The sequence below is a fragment of the Loxodonta africana genome, chromosome 2, assembly GCF_030014295.1.
Source record: "Loxodonta africana isolate mLoxAfr1 chromosome 2, mLoxAfr1.hap2, whole genome shotgun sequence".
Classification (NCBI taxonomy): domain Eukaryota; kingdom Metazoa; phylum Chordata; class Mammalia; order Proboscidea; family Elephantidae; genus Loxodonta; species Loxodonta africana.
Window position 1 is genome coordinate 128,932,148 of NC_087343.1, and position 23,010 is coordinate 128,955,157.

The following is a 23,010-nucleotide window of genomic DNA, read 5'->3' on the forward strand; positions in this document are numbered from 1 at the left end:
GTATCGATGTGCTTATGTAATACTCCTGTTTAGTTTAAACTCTTTCATAGACTTCCCACCACCTTTAGAATAAAAGTTAAAATCCATGCAGTGGCACTGTAGGATCTGGCACATGCCTACGTGACTGAGCTTCTATTCCATCAGTTTCCCAGCTGATCTGGAACATGTTCCATTCTTCAGATGTGCTGTATTTTCAGACTTACTTCCCCACACTGTTTTTTAATGAGTGTGATGCTAACTGCGTTCCACTTGCTGCAATTATTGGTTCAGGACTTCAGGCCTACACAAATCAACACATTCTCCTAGCCATAGAAACCATTCAGAAATTGGCTTGTGACCCATCCAGGACATTTGGACAAAAGGAGAGGGTTGCTGGAGCCTGGGGCTTTTGAGAAAAAGGTCTCTTTCTCTTAGAAGAGAGCTACTGGAAGAGATATCCTCTCTCTCTCTAACTGTCCCAGTCAAATGTCTAGCCTAGAACTGTTACAGCTGTTTTGCCCCCATGAGGGAAAACAGCCTAAGGGTGAAATCAAAACACAGCAGAAGGCATAACTGAGCATGTATCAGAGAAATTGTCAAGAGACATTGGCTTAAACCAATCCTGAAGTCCATGTCACTTCTGTTAAATTTCTGGTTTAAGTCTGTTTGGATCATTTTTTCTGATATTTGAAGACCAGAGCCTCCAAAATGATACATTTTTAAAAAAAGTTCAAGGGAAGGTGAGTGGACACACATTAGGTGTGTAGAGCTTGAATGGTACTGTGGAATGCATGCTCACCACATAGTAAAAAAAAAAAATGTTGCCGTGGAGTCAATTCCGACTCATGGCGACCCCATGTGAGTCAAGAGTAGAACTGCTCCATAGGGCTTTTAATGGCTGATATTTCCCAAGCAAATCACCAGGCCTTTCTTTGGAGGTGCCTCTAGGTATACTTGAACCTTGATTAGCAGCCGAGCACATTGACTGTTCATACCACCCAGGGACTCTACTACCCGGGGACCTTCAAGACTTTGCCTTTTCCCATGACTAGGTTTGTTGCCATTAGGCATACTTGTTTATGCCCAGCAAAATACTTTTGTATTTGTGAAGATACTACTTCTAAATATGATTACAACATGCAGTCTTGAAGAATATTACAAAAAAAGTAAAATTTATACAAAAATTCTCATAAACATAAATGGTAATATTAAAATATAAATTCATATATAAATATTAGGCAGGAATGCATCGAAATGCAGGATGTTTTGATCAGGAAAAAAAAAAAGCTTCTGTTTTTTTTTTTTTGGAGTGGGGAGTCACACCCAAAAATAAATGAAAAGCATTCCTATTTTTCCTATCAAATCCTTAAATAATTTACTGGGAGCCTTTTACATACAATGATTTTGAAGCTAACATTTTAAGGTTCCATATTTAATTCTAAGGAAAAATTGTTACACACATATTTAGAGTTTTTGTACAATAAAATAGTTAAAACAAAACCGTCAAATTTAATATCACTCCATGTGTTCTTCTATGTCCCAGATTTTTTTTTTTTTTTTCCTCCAGAAAGAAAAATGTCAAACGTCTTTCAGTTCTCTACTCTTTTTGTTGTCGGGGAGGGTATTTGGAAGTCGAGCACAAAGAAGTTCTTTATTATGAAAGGAAATGCCTACAAATAAGAGTTAATGGTTAAATGAAGGACTTAAGGATCCTAATTTTTCAGAATTTGGATCAATCTTGTCTTCTATAAGTGCCTGTATTGCTGCTATAACCTTAGATGAAAGGGTGTCAGAAGGCAGGTGTTGGTCCTCACTTTTGTACCGTCTGATGCTCTGCTTTGTGCTATTCTCTTTTCTGTCTTTCTTATCTAGAGATGATTGATTTGTTTATTTCATGTTTAAAGGATACTTGTTCTAGTGTCATCTCTCTTCTGAGTCCGTGTTCAGTTTTATTAGGATGTGCTGCACAAAGATCGCAACGCAAGATGCAACAGGTCCTAAATTTGTGCACGTGGTTTCATTTTGTTGGATTAAGCCTGATGGTAACTCTTTCACCACATTATATATTTGCTCCTCATGTAGTCAGTTCATGTTAGAATGATGATCTCTCTTGGGGAATTGGTAGATTTTGACTTGTACCACTGTGCCTTTAGCAGCTGACTGCTAAGCCTCAAATGAAGATATTATTTCAGAGATTGTCTGAATCTGGTAAAAAAAAAATTTTTTTTTATGTATCTGAACATGCCAAGAAGACTCACAAGCATATAGTTATTTCATGATCCAGCTTGTAGGCAAAATTGACTTGTCAGAATAAATGTGTAAAATATAAAAGAACAGACCATTATAAGAATGAAAGAGAGGCATTGCCAAATGTTTTCTTTTTTGATTGTAGGGTTTAAATTTTTTTTCTTATCTTTCCAGTAAGATACAGTCTTTTTTCTTGATGCATTCTAAAAAAAAAAAAAAACCTAACTTTGAGAAACTAAAAGCTCAGGTTTACTTTGATTTTTTAGTAATTACGTTTTGGGTTTTTATAATTGTTCTTTGTATTCATTGGTCTTTGCTAACTCTGTTCCTTAAAAAAGCACAGCCCAATTCTAGGCATAAAAAAAGCCCTCTGTTGCTGTCAAGTCAATTCCAACTCATAGAGACCATATAGTACAGAGTAGAACTGCCCTATAGGGTTTCCAAGGAGTGGCTGGTGGATTCGAACTGTCTGTCTTTTGGTTAGCAGCCAAACGCTTAACCACTGCACCACCAGAACTCCACATCTAGGCGAAGATGGCTTAATTTCCTTCACGGTGATTCTTTTCCTTTTAACTGTATTAGCTGTTCACTCCCAGTGTACCTAATTGCATCTTTGTTTGACTTTCCACCTTTCTCTGCTTATTGAACTGGAAGAATTCATTAAAGCTTATTAAATGGCTGTGTTCTCTGCTTAAGGGAAAGTTTAAAAGAAAGTAGACCTTTCATTAATGTGAAAGGGAATAGAGTATTCCCAGCATTCAGTCAGCTGAATGGCTAAGTGCAGGGAGGTACAATAGGAAAACTGGACACTTCCCAAAGCCTCCGAAGTTTTCCCTTTGCCATATTTCTATATTATTTTAAATTGAAGTCAATTCCCAGAACATCCAGAGGACCCATATTCAAATATAAATACAAAAATATATCCCGAAGCCAAATAGAAAAAAAAAAAACATATATATATATATATGAGTTACCAACCTCTATTTTTTTTATTGGTTCAAATAATTAGTGGGAGAATTAGCTATAAATCTTCAAATGTAATTATTCCATATTTTGAAAAGTAATCCATGTATTTTTTTTTAAGACTGTAGTAGGGTAATTCCCTAGCTTATATAGAATGGAAACTAAAACATTTGACGTCTTTACTTATTTCCAATTTAAATTACGTTAAAAAAAAAAAGGATATATAGTTTTGCTTTAGTTGGCCTTGTTTTACTGTCATGGGAGTTTACCTTCACCTCAGTTCCCATAGATACGTGTGAGAAATTCTTTAGGGCCTGAAACAAGAGTATCTTCAGGGTTATATGATCTGACCTAATCAACCATGAGTATTCTCAGGCTCTTAAAAAAAAAAATCCCTTTTAAAAGCTATTTAATGAAGGCCCTTCTCAATCGTCTTCTCCTCCTTTCCTTGATTAGACATCGATGAGTGCAGCATCATTCCTGGGATATGTGAGACTGGTGAATGTTCCAACACCGTGGGAAGCTACTTTTGCGTTTGTCCACGTGGATACGTAACCTCAACAGATGGCTCTCGGTGCATTGGTAAGCATTGTATTTTAAAGGCACAATACACTGCTGGTTTATAATGACAGAACAGCGAACAGGTATGAAGATGGCAAAGATTATAAAACCTTTGGGGAAATGGCTGAAAGAGTTATTTCAAATAAACGGTACTGTGACTGAGGGATTGATAGACTAGGTGCTCTTTGCAAGGAAGACTTCGGTTTCAGAAGGCATCTGGGTTTGTTTTATGTTGTCAAAGCCATTTTTGGAACGAAGAAAGACTTCTTCAAGACATTGCTCTTGCCTAAGCATTAAAAAAAAAAAAAATTTTTTTTTTTTTAGACACACAAAAACGTGAGAAATTTTTTTTAATCTACTTTGGGAGACAGAATGTAGTAATTAGAGGTTGTTTTGTGCTGTGGATCATGAATGCAGTCAACATCTTATTAGAACTTGTTTATTGCTGTCAGAATAGTTATGAAAAAAGAAATTGACAACTTTTGTGTTTTCAGCGTATTCAAATTAGAGCCAAATATATTTGTTTGTCCTACTCTGTTTAGAAAGATGAAACAGAGCTTCTCAATCGTGGTACAGCTCATCCATTCATGGGAAAGCCTTAGACTTGTCAAAATGTCCATTGGTGCATGATCATGGCACAGCGAGCTACCCTTTAATTTCTCTTCTTGAGCATTGAACCTCATAATTTCTAATTTTAAACTGAAAATAGGTAGAAAGAGAGGGAGAAAGATGCATGATTCTCTTTAGGGTACTAAAGATTCCTGTGGTTCACGAATCAGGGAAATTAATTCAGCACCCAGAGAGTGCAGTTGCTTGGTTCATTAAAGCATGGCAGTCTGAGCAGTGATGGTTTCCTATTCCTGCCAGCAAGGTGTGCCAGTCCATTTCCAGAAGCTCTTTAAGAGCGAACTGGGTTGATGAGATGGAAGGACAGAGGGCCAAGGATGTAAGCGGAAACCATGGTGGCACACTGGGGGTTACGTGCTATGGCCCTTACTCGGAAGGTCGCCAGTTCAAAGCTACCAGGTGCTCCTTGGAAACTATGAGGCAGTTGTACTCTGTCCTATAAGGTTGCTATGAGTAGGAATTGACTTGATGGCAATGAGTAACGGGTTAAGGATATAAGCTAGAAGTTGTTGTTTCGTTGTTGGTTGCCATGGAGTCAGCTCTGACTCATGGCAACCCCATGTATAACAGAAATAAATATTGCCTAGCCCTGCAGCATCTTTACTATTGTTGCTGTGTTTGAGTTCATAGTCGCAGCCACTGTGTATTTTGAGTGCCTTCTAACCTAGGCAGCTCATCCTCAGGCACTGTATTGGACAATATTCTATTGGGATCCATTGGCTAGAGGTCCTGAATTCATTTGATAAAATGTACTGATACGCCATGCACTATGTTAGCTACAGCCATCCAGCAGTGAACACACGAGATGTAGCTTCTACCTTCGGAATACCATATTGTCTTCGTAAATAATGGTAGAAGTGTGGTGGTAGCAGTAATATAAGAAACAGAGGTAATGGTACTAAAAATAACAGTTATTCTTTATGAAATGCTTACCATATATAAGGTACCTTATTGTGTCATGGCTTTGGGGCCTTGAACAAGCCCATAACCTCTCTATGCTTCAATTTCTTCAAGTAAATATTCAGTAAAATATTCTTTATTATTATGAGTAGTACGAGCAGCAATAATAGGAGCAGAGTATGATATGCCATAGGAGTCCCTGGGTGGCACTAAGAGTTAAGTGCTCAAACTCACCCAAGGCACCTCAGAAGACAGACATGGCAATCAGCTTCTGAAAGGTCACAGCCTTGAAAACTCTGTGGAGCTATTCTACCCTGCCCAGTGGGCTTGCCATGAGTCAGAATCAATTTGGCAGCAACTAACAACAACAATATGATATGCCAGGCACTGAATCCACATATTATGTCCTGTAATACTTACCATAGCCCTGTGTGATAGTGGAAACCCTGGTGGTGTAGTGGTTAAGAGCTATGGTAATTATTCCAAATTTACAGGTGAAGGAATTGAGGTTTAGAGAGATCAGATAACTTGTACAATGTTACATGGCAAATAAAAGCAGCCAGGGTTCACAGCTGGGCCTCTCTGACTCCTGGAGCTGTGCTTCTGTGATACTGTGTGTGCTTTTGTGACACTGTGCTGCCTCCCTACCTCCTTTAAAACAGTGAAGACCTTGTGCCTAGATGTCAAGGTGCCGAGCCCGCGTGGTTTCTTCTCCACCGTGCTTACAATCTGCTTTGAGAATAAGATGTCCATTTGGAGCTTCCCTCTCCTGTCTTTGTATGAAAACTATTTGTTCTCCATAGGAGAGTCAGGTTTCTAACTTGCATTAGGTTAATCATTTTTAGTGAAATATTAAGTCTGTAAAACTGAGCAAATTAACTATTTGTAGGGTCAGTGTTACTGATCGGCTCACTGCATGGTGAGTCTGATTTGTTCAACATGATTCGACAATCAGATGACTGTGAGAGTTGAAAAATAGAACTACCTACACTTGGCTTGATTTTCTTAAATGGTATAGGAAGGTAGTGTGTACACATACACACGCATACACATGAAATCATCACCATGGAACATGCGTAGATTTAGTTCTTTTGGACTCATATTGTACATCCGTTAATTTGATACTGTGAAAACAGCTTGGAGGCAGTGTCTGACCTGCTCTACCTTCACAAGGGAAAAGGAGAATCAAGATCAACAGCCCAAGACTGATTCGTATGAGGCAGGAGTCAGACATGTCTCTTCTCTCCATCATCTTTACCAACTCTGACACCAATCGTCCCTCGTGCAGCACTCTCTAGTTCTCTCCTGGGATCGGTAATTCATCGCAATGGCCACACAGAACTCCCAGACCATACTCACAATTATGGGGTTTATTAGGGAAGTAACAGTTAAAATTCAGGCTCAGGAGCACTCAAGGATACAGTTCTTCCTTTGGGGACAGCCTCTTCCTAGCCATGCTTGCAGGCGTGCCTCTCCCTGGCCCTCAGTCTCTGCCCAGAGGCACTCAGCTTTCTCTTCCCTTGGGCCAGGAAGCCCAATGTGCCGTCTCCTACTGCCAGGTCTCTGTTGTCTGGTCTCTGCTGCCAGTCTCTCCTTCCTTGGTGGTGGTGGGCTCTTCCTCTCGCCCACCTCTGGGGTGGCTCATTTCAAGCCCAGCAGGATGGCAAAACTAACCAGTCCCTTGGTGGGCCACAATTTTTCTGTCACATAGTCCTGCCCAATCACCTGGATAGAAGTTACAAGACCATGGGTAGAAGGGTCATATTAAGTAATTCATTACAGCACAGATACCTTAGATCCTAGCTTCAGGAAACTTATATTCTAGAAGCAGTGATAGGACGGGAGACGTGGGTATGGTGCTATTCTGGATGTACTAAGTAAAGTGGTGTATTTGGTGGGCAATGGAGAGTAATTGAAGGCTTTCCATAGTAAACTGGAATGGGGAGTGAGAAGAGAGAGAAACTAGTTAGGAGGCAGAGTTTGCCATAATAAATGTTAATGATTTATATTAAATTTATAAATTATTTCTTTGTTTGACTTCTTAAATTTTTAAATCTTTCTCCAGTCAAACAAAACTTGTGTTCACTTTTTTTTGCACTGAAGAGGCAGAGTATTCATTATGCTTGGAAAGTCAGGATCAAGATCCTAATGGTTTACTGAGGTGGCCGTTCTTCAGTGTCAGATACTTGGTTTAGGATCAAATGATGATAAGCTCTCCACCTCTTTCCTCTCTAAATAAAGTCCTAAATCTTTAACCTGGGTATTCAAAGCGCTTTAGAACCTGATCCAGTCTGTACTCAAGACTCATCTCTAACAACTTCCCGGCACACATTCACATTTCTCCCCTGTGTCATACCTGACCACACTACCCTGTTTTTGCCCATCCTATCCTCTCTGCCTGGAACATCTCAATTTCCCCTTACTTGTCCTTTTAGTAGGTATCAGATATCACTTTTCTTTATAGCCATCTCTACCTAACCTACATAGAGTCCCAGGGTGGTACAAACTGCTGAGCGCTCAGTTACTAACCAAAAGATTGGTGGATCAAATCCAACAGAGGTGCCTTGAAAGAAAGGCCTGGAGATCTACTTTGAAAGATCACAGCCATTGAAAAGCCTGTGGGGTGTAGTTCTACTCGGAAACACATGGAGTCGCCATGAGTCAGAATCAGCATGACAGCAACTGGTTTTACCTAACCTACATTTTCTTATTGGGCAAAATTAATCAGCCCCTCCTGTGATATTTTCCATTTTATTCTTTACAGGGTTTATCACATTATCACAGGTACTTGTGCATTCTTCAGTGGCCAGACTGTGAGCTCCCTTACCATTACCTTAGTGTCTCCAGGGCCTCACATAGTACCTTGCATAAAATTTTGAGCTCAGTAAATCTTTTCTCAATACTTATGTACACCAGCGAATGAATGAATGATATGATATGATATGATATTGAATGTAAGAACGCCATGTTGGTTAATAGTTGCTTTGAATTCATTTGCCACCCTGTTGGGCATGGCTGCACTGAATTATGGTTCTGGCTCCCCAGGAAGCAGGAGCCTGCTTGAGCTTCAGAGAGCTGACCACAGTGAGTCATGTATTACCCAGGAATCCCCAGTCATTGCAGTATCCACATCCAGACCCCCAAGAATAGAGGAAAGCCCCTAAGGAGAGGAGAATGACTCTCCATATTACAAAACAAATGTTGGCAGTTTTAAATTTCTTTGAATAACTGTTAGGTTTGGACTATGTATGTATTTTCCATATATTAGAAAAAAGTAAATTTAACATTTTAATGTGTAAGAGATCTTTGACTTTGATTTTCAAAAATCTGAGTCCGTATTTTCCTAGATCGAATTTATTTATGATTGAATTATATATGCCATGGATATTTCCATTCTCTTTATTTTGTAACCACATACGTACTAACTATAATGAACTGGATGAATTCAGAATTTTTTTTGAGTACAAAACTGCATGATATCTGCAGCTTTATTCCCAAAGTGGCAAAGGCTGAATATTGCCTTAATTCTTTATTCTCATTAATGCAAATATCCTAAGTCTATACCACATTATAATGTATTGATAGGCCGCCTTTTTCTTTTATGTGCAGAAAACTGTTTCATATGGCAGGAAAGTTTAACTTGCCATTTTAATTATAAAATAGGATAGTTTTCCCCTTTCATTATATGCTGAATATAAAAGTCAAATTCCTAACTATTATCTAGTTCATTTAATCAAGTTTTGTTTTTTTTTTTTAATATCTGGAAAAAATACTTTTTTTTTTTTAACATACAGTACTGACATAGGTTCACTCTAAAAAGAGTTGGAATGTATCTTAATAATCTTTTTCTTAAAATCATTTCATAGCACTGTTTAATGTCCCTTTAGAAAGAGCCCTGGTAATGCAACATTTAAGTACTTAGCTGCTGAACTAAAAGGCTGGCAATTCAAACCTACCCAGGAGGTCCATGGGAGAAAGGCCTGGTGTGATCAGCCTCCCTAAAGATTACAGCCAAGAAAACCCTACTGGGGCAAATTTACTCTGGGGCAGTTTTACTGTCACAGGGCTGCTGAGTTGGAATTGACTTGATGGCACCTAACAACAACAATGTCCCTTGTGTCATTTTGGAATTTACTGGCATTGTAATATCCAGAGCATTATTAATATCTAATACCCACATTGTGATACAGGCACAGAAGACTGACTCGCAGGCAGAAATGGGTAGATTATGAATTGACGAGCAGCAGTACACACCTCCTGTATGCAGTGTAACATGCCTGCTGCTATCGTACAGGCAGAGTGAGCAGGGACCTGAAGCAGGGTGACTCAGAGCTCGCCAACAACAGATTAAGTTCAGAAACTAAGAGTAAGCATTTAGAAGTTCTTTCAGAAATACTATATTTCTACAAAATCCTGATGCATTTACCTGTATTTTATAAAAAAGCGTCAGTCCACAACACTGCCTTGAAGTATTCTTGAGAAAACCAAACTTGAACACATAATGTGAAAAAAGGTATTAGTGATAATAAAGTTCGAGGCCAAAAAAATAAAAACCAAACCTGTTGCCGTTGCCAAATAGCATTTTAGGCAGTCCTGTAAGTACAAAAAAAGAAAGGCCTTATGATTATAGTTGAAATTCACGAGGAGATGAGTGCTGACGCTGAACTTGAAAAATGGGTAGTGCTACATAAATGGAAACAGGGAAATTGTGGCTGATGTCAGATGGATCCTGGTTGAAAGCAGAGAATACCAGAAGGGTGTTTACCTGTGTTTTATTGACTATGCAAAGGCATTCGACTGTGTGGATCATAACAAATCATGGATAACATCGTGAAGAATGGGAATGCCAGAACACTTAATTGTGCTCATGAGGAAGCTTTACATAGATCAAGAGGCAGTTGTTTGGACAGAACAAGGGGATATTGAGTGGCTTAAAGTCAGGAAAGGTGTGCGTCAGGGTTGTATCCTTTCACCATACCTATTCAATCTGTATGCTGGGGAAATAATCCAAGAAGCTGGAGTATATGAAGAAAAACAGGGTATCAGGATTGGAGGAAAACTCATTAACAACCTGCGTTGTGCAGATGATGCAGCCTTGCTAGCTGAAAGTGAAGAGGACTTGAAGCACTTACTAATGAAGATCAAAGATCACAGCCTTCAGTATGGATTGTACCTCATTATACAGAAAACAAAATCCTCACAACTGGACCAGTAAGCCACATCATGATAAATGGAGAGAAGATTGAAGTTGTCAAGGATTTTATTTGACTTGGATCCATAATCAACACCCATGGATGCAGCAGTCAGGAAACCAAAAGACACATTGCACTGGGGAAATCTGCTGCAAAGGACCTCTTTAAAATATTGAAAAGCAAAGATGTCACCTTGAAGACTAAGGTGCGCCTGACAGAAGCCATGGTATCTTCAGTCACATCATATGCATGTGAAAGCTGGACCATGAATAAGGAAGAATAAAGAACAATTGATGCATTTGAATTCTGGTGTTGGGGAAGAACATTGACTATACCATGAACTGCCAAAAGAACGAACAAATCTGTCTTGGAAGAAGTATAACCAGAATGCTCCTTAGAGGCAAGGATGGCAAGACTGCATCTTACATAATTTGGACATGTTATCAGGAGGGATCAGTCCCTGGGGAAGGACATCATGCTTGGCATAGTACAGGGTCAGCAGAAAAGAGGAAAACCCTCAACGAGATGGATTGACACAGTGGCTGCAACAATGGGCTCAAACATAACAACGATGTAAGGATGGCACAGGACCAGGCAGTGTTTTGTTCTGTGGCACATAGGGTCACTATGAGTCGACACCTAACAGCAACAACAGATAAATGGGGAGGAATCTGACCATCCCAAGAAGGAGAATGGAGAATGGTATGAGGAAGGTTTTCAATGCTGGAAATATCCAAGTGGGTACAGGATGTCGGAAGGAGACCAGCTTGCCTGGGAAAGAGAGTAGCTGGAAATAAAACAGGAAAGAGAAGTTGAGATTAAGATTCTATTTCTGGTTCTTAAATGCCGTGCTAAGAAATTTCAGGTTGATCCTGAGAACAGTGACAGCCCACTGGGATATATGAGCAGGACAGAGACAAAAATCAATGGGGGGGGTGGGGGCGGGAAGCTGTTTAAAATAAATAGGAAATTCATGCAGTTACACAAAGTGATGGCCAGCATATGTTGTCATGTTAAGAAAACAAAATGTAGTAGTTTACATATTATACCGCACTCTTTCTAACGATGGGTGTTGGTTACATGTGCATGTGTACATTTGCAACAAAACACTTGGAGGGTAAACCCAAAACTCCTGAAAATGTTTGACCTAGAGGAGGTGGGGTGCACTGAAGAGTGTTTTGGTTTTGACTTAAGAATTATTTAAAGAGTGAGTGGTGGAAAAGGCATAACAGTTTTTATTAAGAAGAATACAAAGTCCTAGAAATAACAAGGTTAGGCAGTGAGGAAGAAACACTTCACTACTTTAAAAGGAAGAAGTGAACCTAGAAGCTGCAGTGGCCTATCATTGCTCCTAGCTATTCTTGTACTAACGTAAACATGAAAGTATTTTAGGCAAAGCAAGATCTGTAGAACTAATCAAGGGGAACCGAGGCTGGAGCCAGACCATCGGAGAGGCAGGTGCTGGCATCCAAGTATCAGGGAATGAATACTGAGAAAATGGTTGCTATTTATCAAGCACCTAGTATCACTAGGAGGGGCCCTGGTGGTGCAGTGGTTAAGCATTTGGCTGCTAACTAGAAGGTCAGCAGTTTGAATCTACCCACTGCACCCTTGAAACCCTATGGGGCAGTTCTACTCAACAGCAATGGGTCTGGGTTTTTTGTTTGTTTACTATCACTAGTATTTTGACCTGGGATAACTTTATTGGCGGTTTTTGGCTGAACCCTTCATTTTTAATCAGCAAATCTCATTCACCAGGAGGCATTTTTTTTTCAAGGTCTAACCCCCAATTTTTACCAAGTTTTCATCACATTTTATAAGTAACTGTTAACTTTTCTTAAATCAAGTTTTGACAGAAGGTCAAGTCATAAAACAGATTCTAATAAAAGTACCACTATTTTTTTCATAATGGATTTTTATGTTAATCAGAAGAGATTAATTACTTCCTCTTGTTCTGTGTGGCTGTAAATAAGGCTTCATGAAAAGTTTATTCAGGAAGAGTAGCGAGGGTGGTAAGAGATTGAGGAATAGACTTGTTTTCGTTACTTATGGCATATCATTCTTGCAGTTAAATGTACACCATGCATCAGAAAACATTGTCCTTAGGTGTAATAAATATACTTCATCTGCCTTTGTCGTGATAATTCCCTGTTTCATGAATGGTGCACTTGGCTAACTCTTAGTTCTATCAGGGGTTCCTTTTTTATGCCAGATATTCCTCCATATGACATGTTTTTATCACAGTGCTTTCTAAGGACCATAAAATTTTAGGAAAGAGTCTAGCATCTAGTCTCTGATTTGCTTGGAAATACACCTTTTTGGTGATGTTAACTGTGAGTCCCCACACCAGTATGTATCTCATCCTGATACGTTTTTGGCTCAAAGGCTTGGAAGTAGATTGCCTGCCTCCCCATTCTTATTTAGAACAGACAAACTGTGGAAATCATTTAAAAAGTTACTAGTGTTTACTTTCTAATACCCTCTTTCTGCCTCTCTCTCCACCTTCTCACCTAAGCTTGCTTTCCTTAAATAATATATCTTAGGACTGACCAGAGGTTTCCCAAGCTGTGTGGATCAGTGGTTTTTAGTATTTTAAAATTTGAAGACCATACTTTAACATCAAAAATGCTTTTTAGGGATGGAATACTCCAAACTCATTCTATGAAGCCACCATATCCCTGACACCAAAACCAAGTAAAGACACCACAAGAAAAGAAAATTATAGACTTATATCCTTCATGAATGTAGATGCTAAAATCCTCAACAAATTCTAGCCAATAGAATTCAACAACATATCAAAAAAATAATTCGCCATGACCAACTGGGATTCCTACCAGGTATGCAGGGATGGTTCAACATTAGAAAAACAATTAATGTAATTCACCATATAAATAAAACAAAAGACAAGGATCACATGATTTTATCAGTTGATGCAGAAAAGGCATTTGACAGATGACAAAGTTCAACACTCATTCATGACAAAAACTCTCAGCAAAATAGGAATAGAAGGAAAATTCCTCAACATAATAAAGGGCATTTATACAAAGCCAACAGCCAACATCACTCTAATTGGAGAGAGCCTGAAAACATTCCCATTGAGATAGGGAACCAGACAAGGATGCCCTTTATCACCCTCTTATTCAACATTGTGCTGGAAGTCCTAGCCAGAGCAATTAGGCTAGATAAAGAAATAAAGGGCATCCAGATTGGCAAGGAAGAAAGTCAAAGTATCTCTATTTGTAGATAACATGATCTTATACACAGAAAACCCTAAGGAATCCTCCAGAAAACTACTGAAACTAATAGAAGAGTTCAGCAGAGTATCGGGATACAAGATAAACTTACAAAAATCAGTTGGATTCCTCTACACCAACAAAAAGAACATTGAAGAGGAAATCACCAAATCGATGCCATTTAGAGTAGCCCCCAAGAAGATAAAATACTTAGGAATAAATCTTACCAGAGATGTAAAAGACTTATACAAAGAAAACTACAGTAGACTTCTGCAAGAAACCAAAAGAGACCTACATAAGTGGAAGAACATACCTTGCTAGGAAGACTTAACATTATAAAAATGTCTATTCTACCAAAAGCGATCTATACATTTAATGCCATTCCCATCCAAATCCCAAGGACATTCTTTAATGAGATGGAGAAACAAACCACAATTTTATATGGAAGGGAAAGAGGCCCCGGATAAATAAGGCATTACTGAAAAAGAAGAACAAAGTGGGAGGCCTTACTTTACCTGATTTTAGAACCTGTTATACTGCCACAGTAGTCAAAACAGCCCGGTACTGGTACAACAACAGATACATGGACCAATGGAACAGAATCGAGAATCCAGACATAAATCCATCCACACATGAGCAGTTGATATTTGACAAAGGCCCCAAATCAGTTAAATGGGGAAAAGGCAGTCTTTTTAACAAATGGTGCTGGCGGAACTGGATATCCATCTGCAAAAAAATGAAACAGGACCCATACCTCACTCCATGCACAAAAACTAACTCAAAATGGATCAAAGACCTAAATATAAAATCTAAAATGATAAAGATCATGGAAGAAAAAATAGGGACAACGTTAGGAGCCCTAATACATGGCATAAACAGTATAGAAAACATTATAAAGAATGTAGAAGAAAAACTAGATAACTGGGAGCTCCTAAAAATCAAATACTTATGCCCATCCAAAGACTTCACCAAAAGAGTAAAAAGACTACCTACAGACTGGGAAAAAGTTTTTAGCTATGACATTTCTGCTCAGCACCTGATCTCTAAAATCTGCATGATACTGCAAAAACTCAACTGCAAAAAGGGAAATAACCCAATTAAAAAATGGGCAAAAGATATGAATAGACACTTCACTAAAGAACACATTCAGGTAGCAAACAGGTATATGAGAAGATGTTCACGATCATTAGCCATTACAGAAATGCAGATCAAAACTACAATGAGATTTCATCTCACTCCAACAAGGCTGGCATTAATCCAAAAAACACAAAACAAGAAATGTTGGAGAGGCTGTGGAGAGATTGGAACACTTCTACACTGCTGGTGGGAATGTCAAATGTCAAAACCACTTTGGAAATCGATTTGACACTTCCTTAAAAGGTTAGAAATAGAACTACCATACGATCCAGCAATCCTACTCCTTGGAATATATCCTAGAGAAATAAGAGCCTTTACATGAACAGATATATGCACACTCATGTTTTATTGCAGCACTGTTTACAATTGCAAAAAGATGGAAGCAACCAAGGTGCCCATCAACGGATGAATGGATAAATAAATTATGGTATATTCACAATGGAATACTATGCATCGATAAAGAACAGTGAGGAATCTGTGAAACATTTCATAACATGGAGGAACCTGGAAGGCATTATGCTGAGTGAAATTAGTCAGTTGCAAAAGGACAAATATCGTATAAGACCGCTATTATAAGAACTTTAGAAATAGTTTAAACTGAGAAGAAAACATTCTTTTGTGGTTAGGAGAGGGTGGAGGGAGGGAGGGTGGGAGAGGAGCATTCACTAATTAGATAGTAGATAAGAACTACTTTAGGCGAAGGGAAAGACAGCACACGATACAGGGGAGGTCGGCATAACTGGACTAAACAAAAAGCAAAGAAGTTTCCTGAATAAACTGAATGCTTCAAAGGCTTGCGTAGCAGGGGCAGGGGTCTGAGGACCATGGTTTCAGGGGACATCTAAGTCAATTGGCATAATAAAATCTATTAAGAAAACATTCTGCATCGCACTTTGAAAAGTGGTGTCTGGGGTCTTAAACGCTAGCAAGCAGCCATCTAAGATGCCTCAGTTGGTCTCAGCCCACCTGGATCAAAGGAGAATGAAGAACACCAAGTACACAAGGTGATTACGAGTCGTAGAGACAGAAAGGGCCACATGAACCAGCGACTACATCATCCTGAGACTAGAAGAACTAGATGGTGCCCAGCTACAACCAATGACTGCCCTGACAGGGAACACAACAGAGAACCCCTGAGGGAGCAGGAGAGCAGTGGAATGCAGACCGCAAATTCTCGTGAGACCAGACTTAATGGTCTGACTGAGACTGGAAGGTCCACAGTGGTCATGTTCCCCCGACCTTCTGTTGGCCCAGGACAGGAACCATTCGTGAAGCCAACTCTTCAGACATGGATTGGATTAGTCAATGGGTTGGAGAGGGATGCTGGTGAGGAGTGAGCTTCTTGGATCACGTGGACACTTAAGACTATGTTGGCATCTCCTGCCTGGAGGGGAGATGAGAAGGTAGAGGGGGTTAGAAGCTGGGGAAATGGACACGAAAGAGAATGGTGGGAGGGAGTGGGCTGTCTCATTAGGGGGAGAGTAATTGGGAGTATGTAGCAAGGCGTATATAAGTTTTGTGTGAGAGTTGAAATTTGTTTTTATTTTTGCAGTTTGAACATCTTTGTCTTCTAAATTGAGATTTAAATCCTTTTGTATTTATTATAGTTATTGATTATTTGCCTTTATTTCTACCATGTTCATTCTGCTTCCTACTAATTCTCACCTGTTATTTTTTTTTTCCTTTTTTCTCATGGATTTATTCATTTGTTTTCAATGTTCCGTTCTTTTTCCTCTACTTATTTAAAAGTTATATGCTTTATGTCTGTTGTTTTAGTGGTTATCCTAGCTGCTTTAAGATTCACATCTAACATAAAGTCTAAAATTAATCTGTATTTGTACCCAGGTCCAAACAATAAAAAAATTAGAATATTTAACTTTGATCTTCCCCTTCAAACTTTTAAAATTTCTAGCATATTTCCACTTCCTGCTATGGCAGTGGGAGGGATGGGTGGCCTGCAACAAATTAGTCGCTAATGTTGTTTTTTAATGTGATAGTGCTTGTTCAGATTTAGCCACATATTTATCAGTATTTTTTATCATCATTCCTTCACTCATCTGAAACCTTCCATTTGGAATCATTCTCCTTTTGCCTGAAGTACTTCTTTAAAATTTCCTTTAGCAAACATTTTGGTAGAAAATTCTTTCCATTTTTGTCTTTCTGGAAATGACTTCAATTTGCTCTTTTAAAAGATGGTTTCTTGGAGTACAGAATTTTAGATTGAGACCTCTTTCATCTCAGTGTACAGATTATCCAAAACTCATAGCAACCCTATAGGACAGAGGGGAACTGCTCCATAGGGTTTCCAAGGAGTGGCTGGTGGATTTGAACTGCCGACCTTTTGGTTAGCAGCCATAGTTCTTAACCACTGCACCACCAGGGCTCCATACAGATGATACTACTACATTGTTTTTAGGCATCCATTGGTACTATTAAGAAGGGAAGTTCCAAACAAGCCCCCATTGGCTGTAGCTTCAAAATGTATCTCCTGTCTGACCATTTCTCTTCATCTTCACTGCTGCCACCCTCATCGAAGCCACTATCATCTCTTACCCAGACTTCTGCAATGGTCTTCTCATTCACAGGACAGTCAGTTCTCCTCACAGCTGGCTAATAAATCTTTTTAAAATGTAAAACTCTTTCCTCTTCTTGAAACCATCCAGTGACTCTCATAACACTCAGAGTAAAATCCAAAACCCTTCCCTAATGGCCTACAGGACTGTACGTGATCTTGCCCTTGGCTATGTCTGTGAGCTCAGATTCTTTCTCCCTCCCTTTTCCATGTTTCTTTAGTCACATTGACCCCTATTCACGCACATCAAGTTCATCTCCTTTCTGTTTGAAATGTTCTCTTGCTTTATTCAGACAACTTTCACTGTCTCAAAGGAGCTATTTCTGATCAACCTTCCTAAAATAGCATCTGTATCAGTTAGATACTGCCGCATAACAAACAACCACAAATTCTCAGTGGCATACAGTGGCACTGACCTGCAGGTCAGCTGGGGATTGACTAATCTAGACTGGGATTGAGAGGCTGCTTTTCTTCAACTCCAGGCCTGTCTGAATTTGGCCCCTCGCTCCAGGTTGGACTCATATCTGACCTGTGTCCTTAATTTCTGTATCCTTGGATGGTGCAATGATTAACTTACTTGGCTACTAACCAAATAACCAAGAAAAAATTGGCAGTTGAGTCTACCCAGAGGTGCTTCAAAAGAAATGCCTAGCCGAGAAATGCCTAGCCGTCTACTTACAGAAAAATCAGCCTATGGAGGACAGTTCTACTCGGACACACATGGAGTCTTCATGAGTTGGAATCATACAGTATGGAATAGGTGTCCAGTGAATACTTGTTGAATAAATGAATAATGAAATGAGTAAATGTAATAGAATTTAAGACAGTAAAGTATAACGGAAATTAAGTAAAAATAATTTATTTCACCTAGACTTTTATTAAATGTGGAAAGGGTTGATGTAAGAACCTCAGGTAACTTTACCATGTCTTCCATTTTATTTTCACACGTTCAGATCAGAGAACAGGCACGTGTTTCTCAGGCCTGGTGAATGGTCGCTGTGCACAGGAGCTCCCGGGCAGAATGACTAAAATGCAATGCTGCTGTGAGCCTGGCCGCTGCTGGGGTGTTGGAACCATTCCTGAGGCCTGTCCCGTCAGAGGCTCTGGTGAGCTGCTGGAGGCTCCGGCTCCTCAGGACAAATGATAGGGAAATTAGTAGCAATGTATTCTTTGCTCTAATTCTTCAAATCAGGACATATTTGTATTCCCACTAGTGTTTTCAATATGATTTAATGTGTGTTTATGGGAGATATAGAGGCATTGTTATTTAGAATCAGTTTTGGTAATACCCAACTCATTAATATCAGAAAAAAAATCCTGAAAGCTGATCGTGACTTGTTTTTGCCGAAGTTTTTAAAAACTTACTTTGAATATCAGAATTTGAATTCAGTTTTAAAAACCTCCTGATCTTTCATTCCAGAGCTTGAGTGTCTTTGAATAACACAGTTCTACCTTCGTTTATATTTTATTTCACTAGCATTCTCAGCTTATAGTGTCCCAATACTTGAAGATATTTCCTGTCTTTACTGGTGGCCTTGAAAATTAAGAATAAAAGACATTCAGCTTGCTATATTGACTGCCATATAACTGAGGCTCTATTTGTAAATTTCTTTAGAAAGAATGAGAAGTAGCTCCTCTGATATGTGATATGAACTATAAAGTACAATTAATGTTTATCACATAAAGGCTTATATATTTTATCTTGTTCATGGGAGTCCTAGTAACACAGAGGTTAAGCATTCAGCTGCTAACCAAAAGGCCAATGGTTCAAACCCACCAGCGACTCCACAGGAGAAAGATGTGGCAGTCTGCTTCCATAAAGATTTACAGCCTTGGAAACCCTATGGGGCAGTTCTGCTCTGTCCTGTAGGGTTGCTTTGAGTTGGAATGGACTCAACAGCAATGGATGGGTTTCCTTTTTCATATTAAATTTTAAACATGATGAAAAATATTTAAATTTTTTAAGCGTGCTTATAATGATATATACCTCTATGTGCTGTTATGGAGGAAAAAAATCAAAGCATATTTTCAAAATCTCTAAACCCTAAAATACCAAAATCTCATAGTAAAAACAGAGTTAATGCACAGGAAAAAAAAAAATGGAACCTTATAGCTCTACCAGTAATATATAGTATTAATATTAATACTGAAACAGTTACTTGAGTTAAATAATTTTCACTTCTCATGATATAGTGCCCTCATTCTGAGAACAGTTAAGGAATTAAAGACAGTTGCTTTATTATTGCTTTTCTCTCACCATTGATACTTAGCAAATAAGGAGTGGATTTAAAAGCTTGCTGAATATTGTCTCCCATTTGAGAAAATATTATTTTGATGCGATGTTAATACCAAATTCCTTAAAGAGAAGAAAAGCCAGAGGAAAAATATGTAGGTGGAATAGTGATGCGGATTCATGTCAAGCCAAATATACATAATGAATTACCTGAAGTTTTAATTTTCATCCATTCAAGTAAATTTCAGGAATTTTATGAATTCCACTTATGGGCATAAAATCAAAATGTGAAGTAAATAATTCTTTAGTTATAAAATTCGGTAAAAATAATGTGGCATATAGCTTTTAATTTATTTCTGAAACACCTATACCTTTTCCTGCCACTGCCATCATTGGAAACATTTGATCAAGATTAATAGCCTACTTATTCATCTTGTGTAATATAAAAAAGAAATAGATAAGCTAAAATGATCTATTCTACTATACACATTGCTTTTATGATGCAGAAAGATTCCATTTGTGTTTAACTGAACTTTCTCTTCTTTTAGAGGAATATCGCAGACTTTGCATTGATGGGCTTCCAATAGGAGGGATTCCAGGGAGTGCTGGTTCCAGACCTGGAGGCACTGGAGGGAATGGCCTTGCCCCAAGTGGCAATGGCAATGGCTATGGTCCAGGTGGGACAGGCTTCATCCCCATCCCTGGAGGCAATGGCTTTTCTCCTGGTGTTGGGGGAGCTGGTGTAGGAGCCGGAGGACAGGGGCCCATCATCACTGGGCTAAGTGAGTGTTCACATTTTGTGTGTGCTCTTCAGTTTTCTGCCTCAAGTTTTTTTTTCAAAAAATGTGCGTGTATGTAAAAACCTATTCCAGGATCAAATATATAATGTAATAATAAAAATTCTTAGGAAAATATTATGTTTCTGTTCCATAAACGTTCTGCTAAACAGGAGAAACAAGTGACTGACCCAGACTCTCTTTGAAAATACAAATGAGAGCCTAGTAATACTGCAGTCCACATGACGCCATCAAGAAGAACATTTTTGGTTCCAGTGTATTTCATTTGGCTGCAAGCAGCTGCCCTGTTCGTATACCTCTTGAATTATTTTCCAGAACCATTTCTCAACTGAGATAAACTGAATCAGTCTTGCTCTGTGCCTGTCCAAATATTATCATACAAATATCTTTCTTTTCCTCACCCTTTTTGTTAAGTAACTTAAGAAATCGAGAACTGTAGGCTACAGGCCAGAATTGGCGTTGATGTACTTGACATTTAAGTTCATATTTTTTTAAAGAACTGCTCTTGCTAATAATATTTAATGATGTCCCACAGTGTTGTGTTTATTCCTTTTGGCACCGTTCCTCTTTACTGTATCTGAATATTCAGCAGAGTTACAAAAAAGGAAAAAAAAACTCTCAAATGTACAGTAGAACATTCCTAAAATCTTAAAAACACATCACTATGAGCAACATTTCCATATATGTAACTTCACAAATGGATGCAAGTTACAACCATGTGCCCAGGAATATTTTTAGATCCTCTGTATTAAAGTTTTAATAAATCAGGTGATACACACCTGATTTACTGTTAAATATCCTTTTCAAAATCAACTCTAAGCAAAGTAAGACATATTATAATGATTAGGTTTCTTCTTGTGCTTTGATTTTTCATAGCAATCCTGAACCAGACAATAGATATCTGTAAGCACCATGCTAATCTTTGCTTAAATGGACGTTGCATACCTACTGTATCCAGCTACCGATGTGAATGCAACATGGGTTATAAGCAGGATGCAAATGGTGATTGCATAGGTAAGTTCATGAATTTTTAATCCTTCTCAGTTTTTTAATAGCTATCAGATTATGGGAATAAATTGGACAGATATGATTGGAAAAAAAAAAAAAGTCTTTTGAAGTAAAGTTAATTTCTAGGCTGCCTTTCCATGTGCATGCTCTTCCATGTGTTTCCCTTAAACTATTGCTGAGCTAAGTAACTTCGAGAATCCTCTACCCTTTCAGATCCTGAACATTTTGATCTCTCTCTCTTTCTCTTTCCTTCCCTCTCTGCCTTCCTTCCCAGAATTGCTTAGTGTGTTAGTCACAGTTCTCCAGAGAAACAAACAGACCAATAATAGAGAGAGAGAGAGACAGAGAAAGAGAAATTGAGATTGATTTTAAAGAATTGGCTCACAGGATTGTGGGAGATTGCAAGTCCATAATCAATAGGTCAGTAGACAGGCTAGAAACTCTGGTAACATTTCTATGTTACATTGTCGTGAGAATCCTTTTCCCTTGAAAAACCTCAGATTTTGCTCTTCAGGCCTTCAACCAACTGAACGAGGTCCACCCATGTTATGGACAGTAATCTTTTTTATTTGAGATCAACTGATTCAAATTTTTGTTGTGAGGTGCCATAGAGTCGCTTCCAACAGAATGTGAATCACGTGTAAACATTTTCATAGCAACATCTAGACCAGTGTTTGGCCAAACAACTGAGCATTGTAGCCAAGTTGACACACAAAATTAACCATCTCACTTGGTCTTAAAATAAAGATTAACATTTAATGTATTTTGAAAATGGATTTATAGAACATTAATCTGTTTTTAAACATAACAAGACAAAAATGGGCTACTAAAATCTGAAACCCTAAAGTAGCAGTTCTCAAAAGTTTTGATCTCAGGACCCCATTTCAACTCTTCAAAATTATGGAGGGTTATATTTATCAATAATCACCTTATTAGAAATCAGAGATAAAAAGTTTTGCTTATTTATTTGTTCATTTAAAAATAACATTAATAAACCCATTCCATGTTAACGTAAGTAACATTTTTACAAAAAAAAAAAATTCTAAAGTATTGAATGTCATTTTTTAATTTTGCAAGCCTGTTCAGTTGAAGACAGCTGTATTCTAATACCTGCTTCTGTATTTAATCTGTTGTGATATATTGTTTTGATTGAAGAACACAATGAAAATCCATCTTCAAACAGATATGTAGCTGCAGAGGGGGTGGAATATCTTAATTGCCTTTTTAGATAAAGTTGCTGATATTTTTTGATACTCCACTAAAATCAACAAGTGGCAAATTCTTAAAGTTTAGTTGCAATGTGGAATCTGAAACCACATCAAGAAACTTTTCCTACTCTCTTGCATTGAAGTTTATTGACCTGTCATGTGCTTTGAAATGGATTTTGTGTCATCACGTATTGGTCATCTGAAGTATATTGCTCACTGACTTACGTATGCAGATCTTTCCAAAGTTGACATATTTCACTATTTAATATCAACAGGCACGTCTGATAATGTTGTCATTGAATTCATTAGAAAAGGTTTTAAGTATTGAGATACTGTCAAGCTCGCACTTCTTC

General features: G+C 38.3%; 1 protein-coding gene across 1 annotated transcript in view; it reads left to right on the plus strand.

Moving 5' to 3' along the window:
- FBN2 (fibrillin 2) overlaps positions 1-23,010 on the plus strand; it is a 292,375-nt gene that overhangs the window by 147,685 nt on the left and 121,680 nt on the right. Inside the window, exons 8-11 of the mRNA XM_064275596.1 lie at positions 3,646-3,771; positions 18,365-18,517; positions 20,193-20,426; positions 21,318-21,455. Coding sequence (XP_064131666.1) covers positions 3,646-3,771; positions 18,365-18,517; positions 20,193-20,426; positions 21,318-21,455 — 651 coding nt within the window. The remainder of the gene's footprint in view (positions 1-3,645; positions 3,772-18,364; positions 18,518-20,192; positions 20,427-21,317; positions 21,456-23,010) is intronic.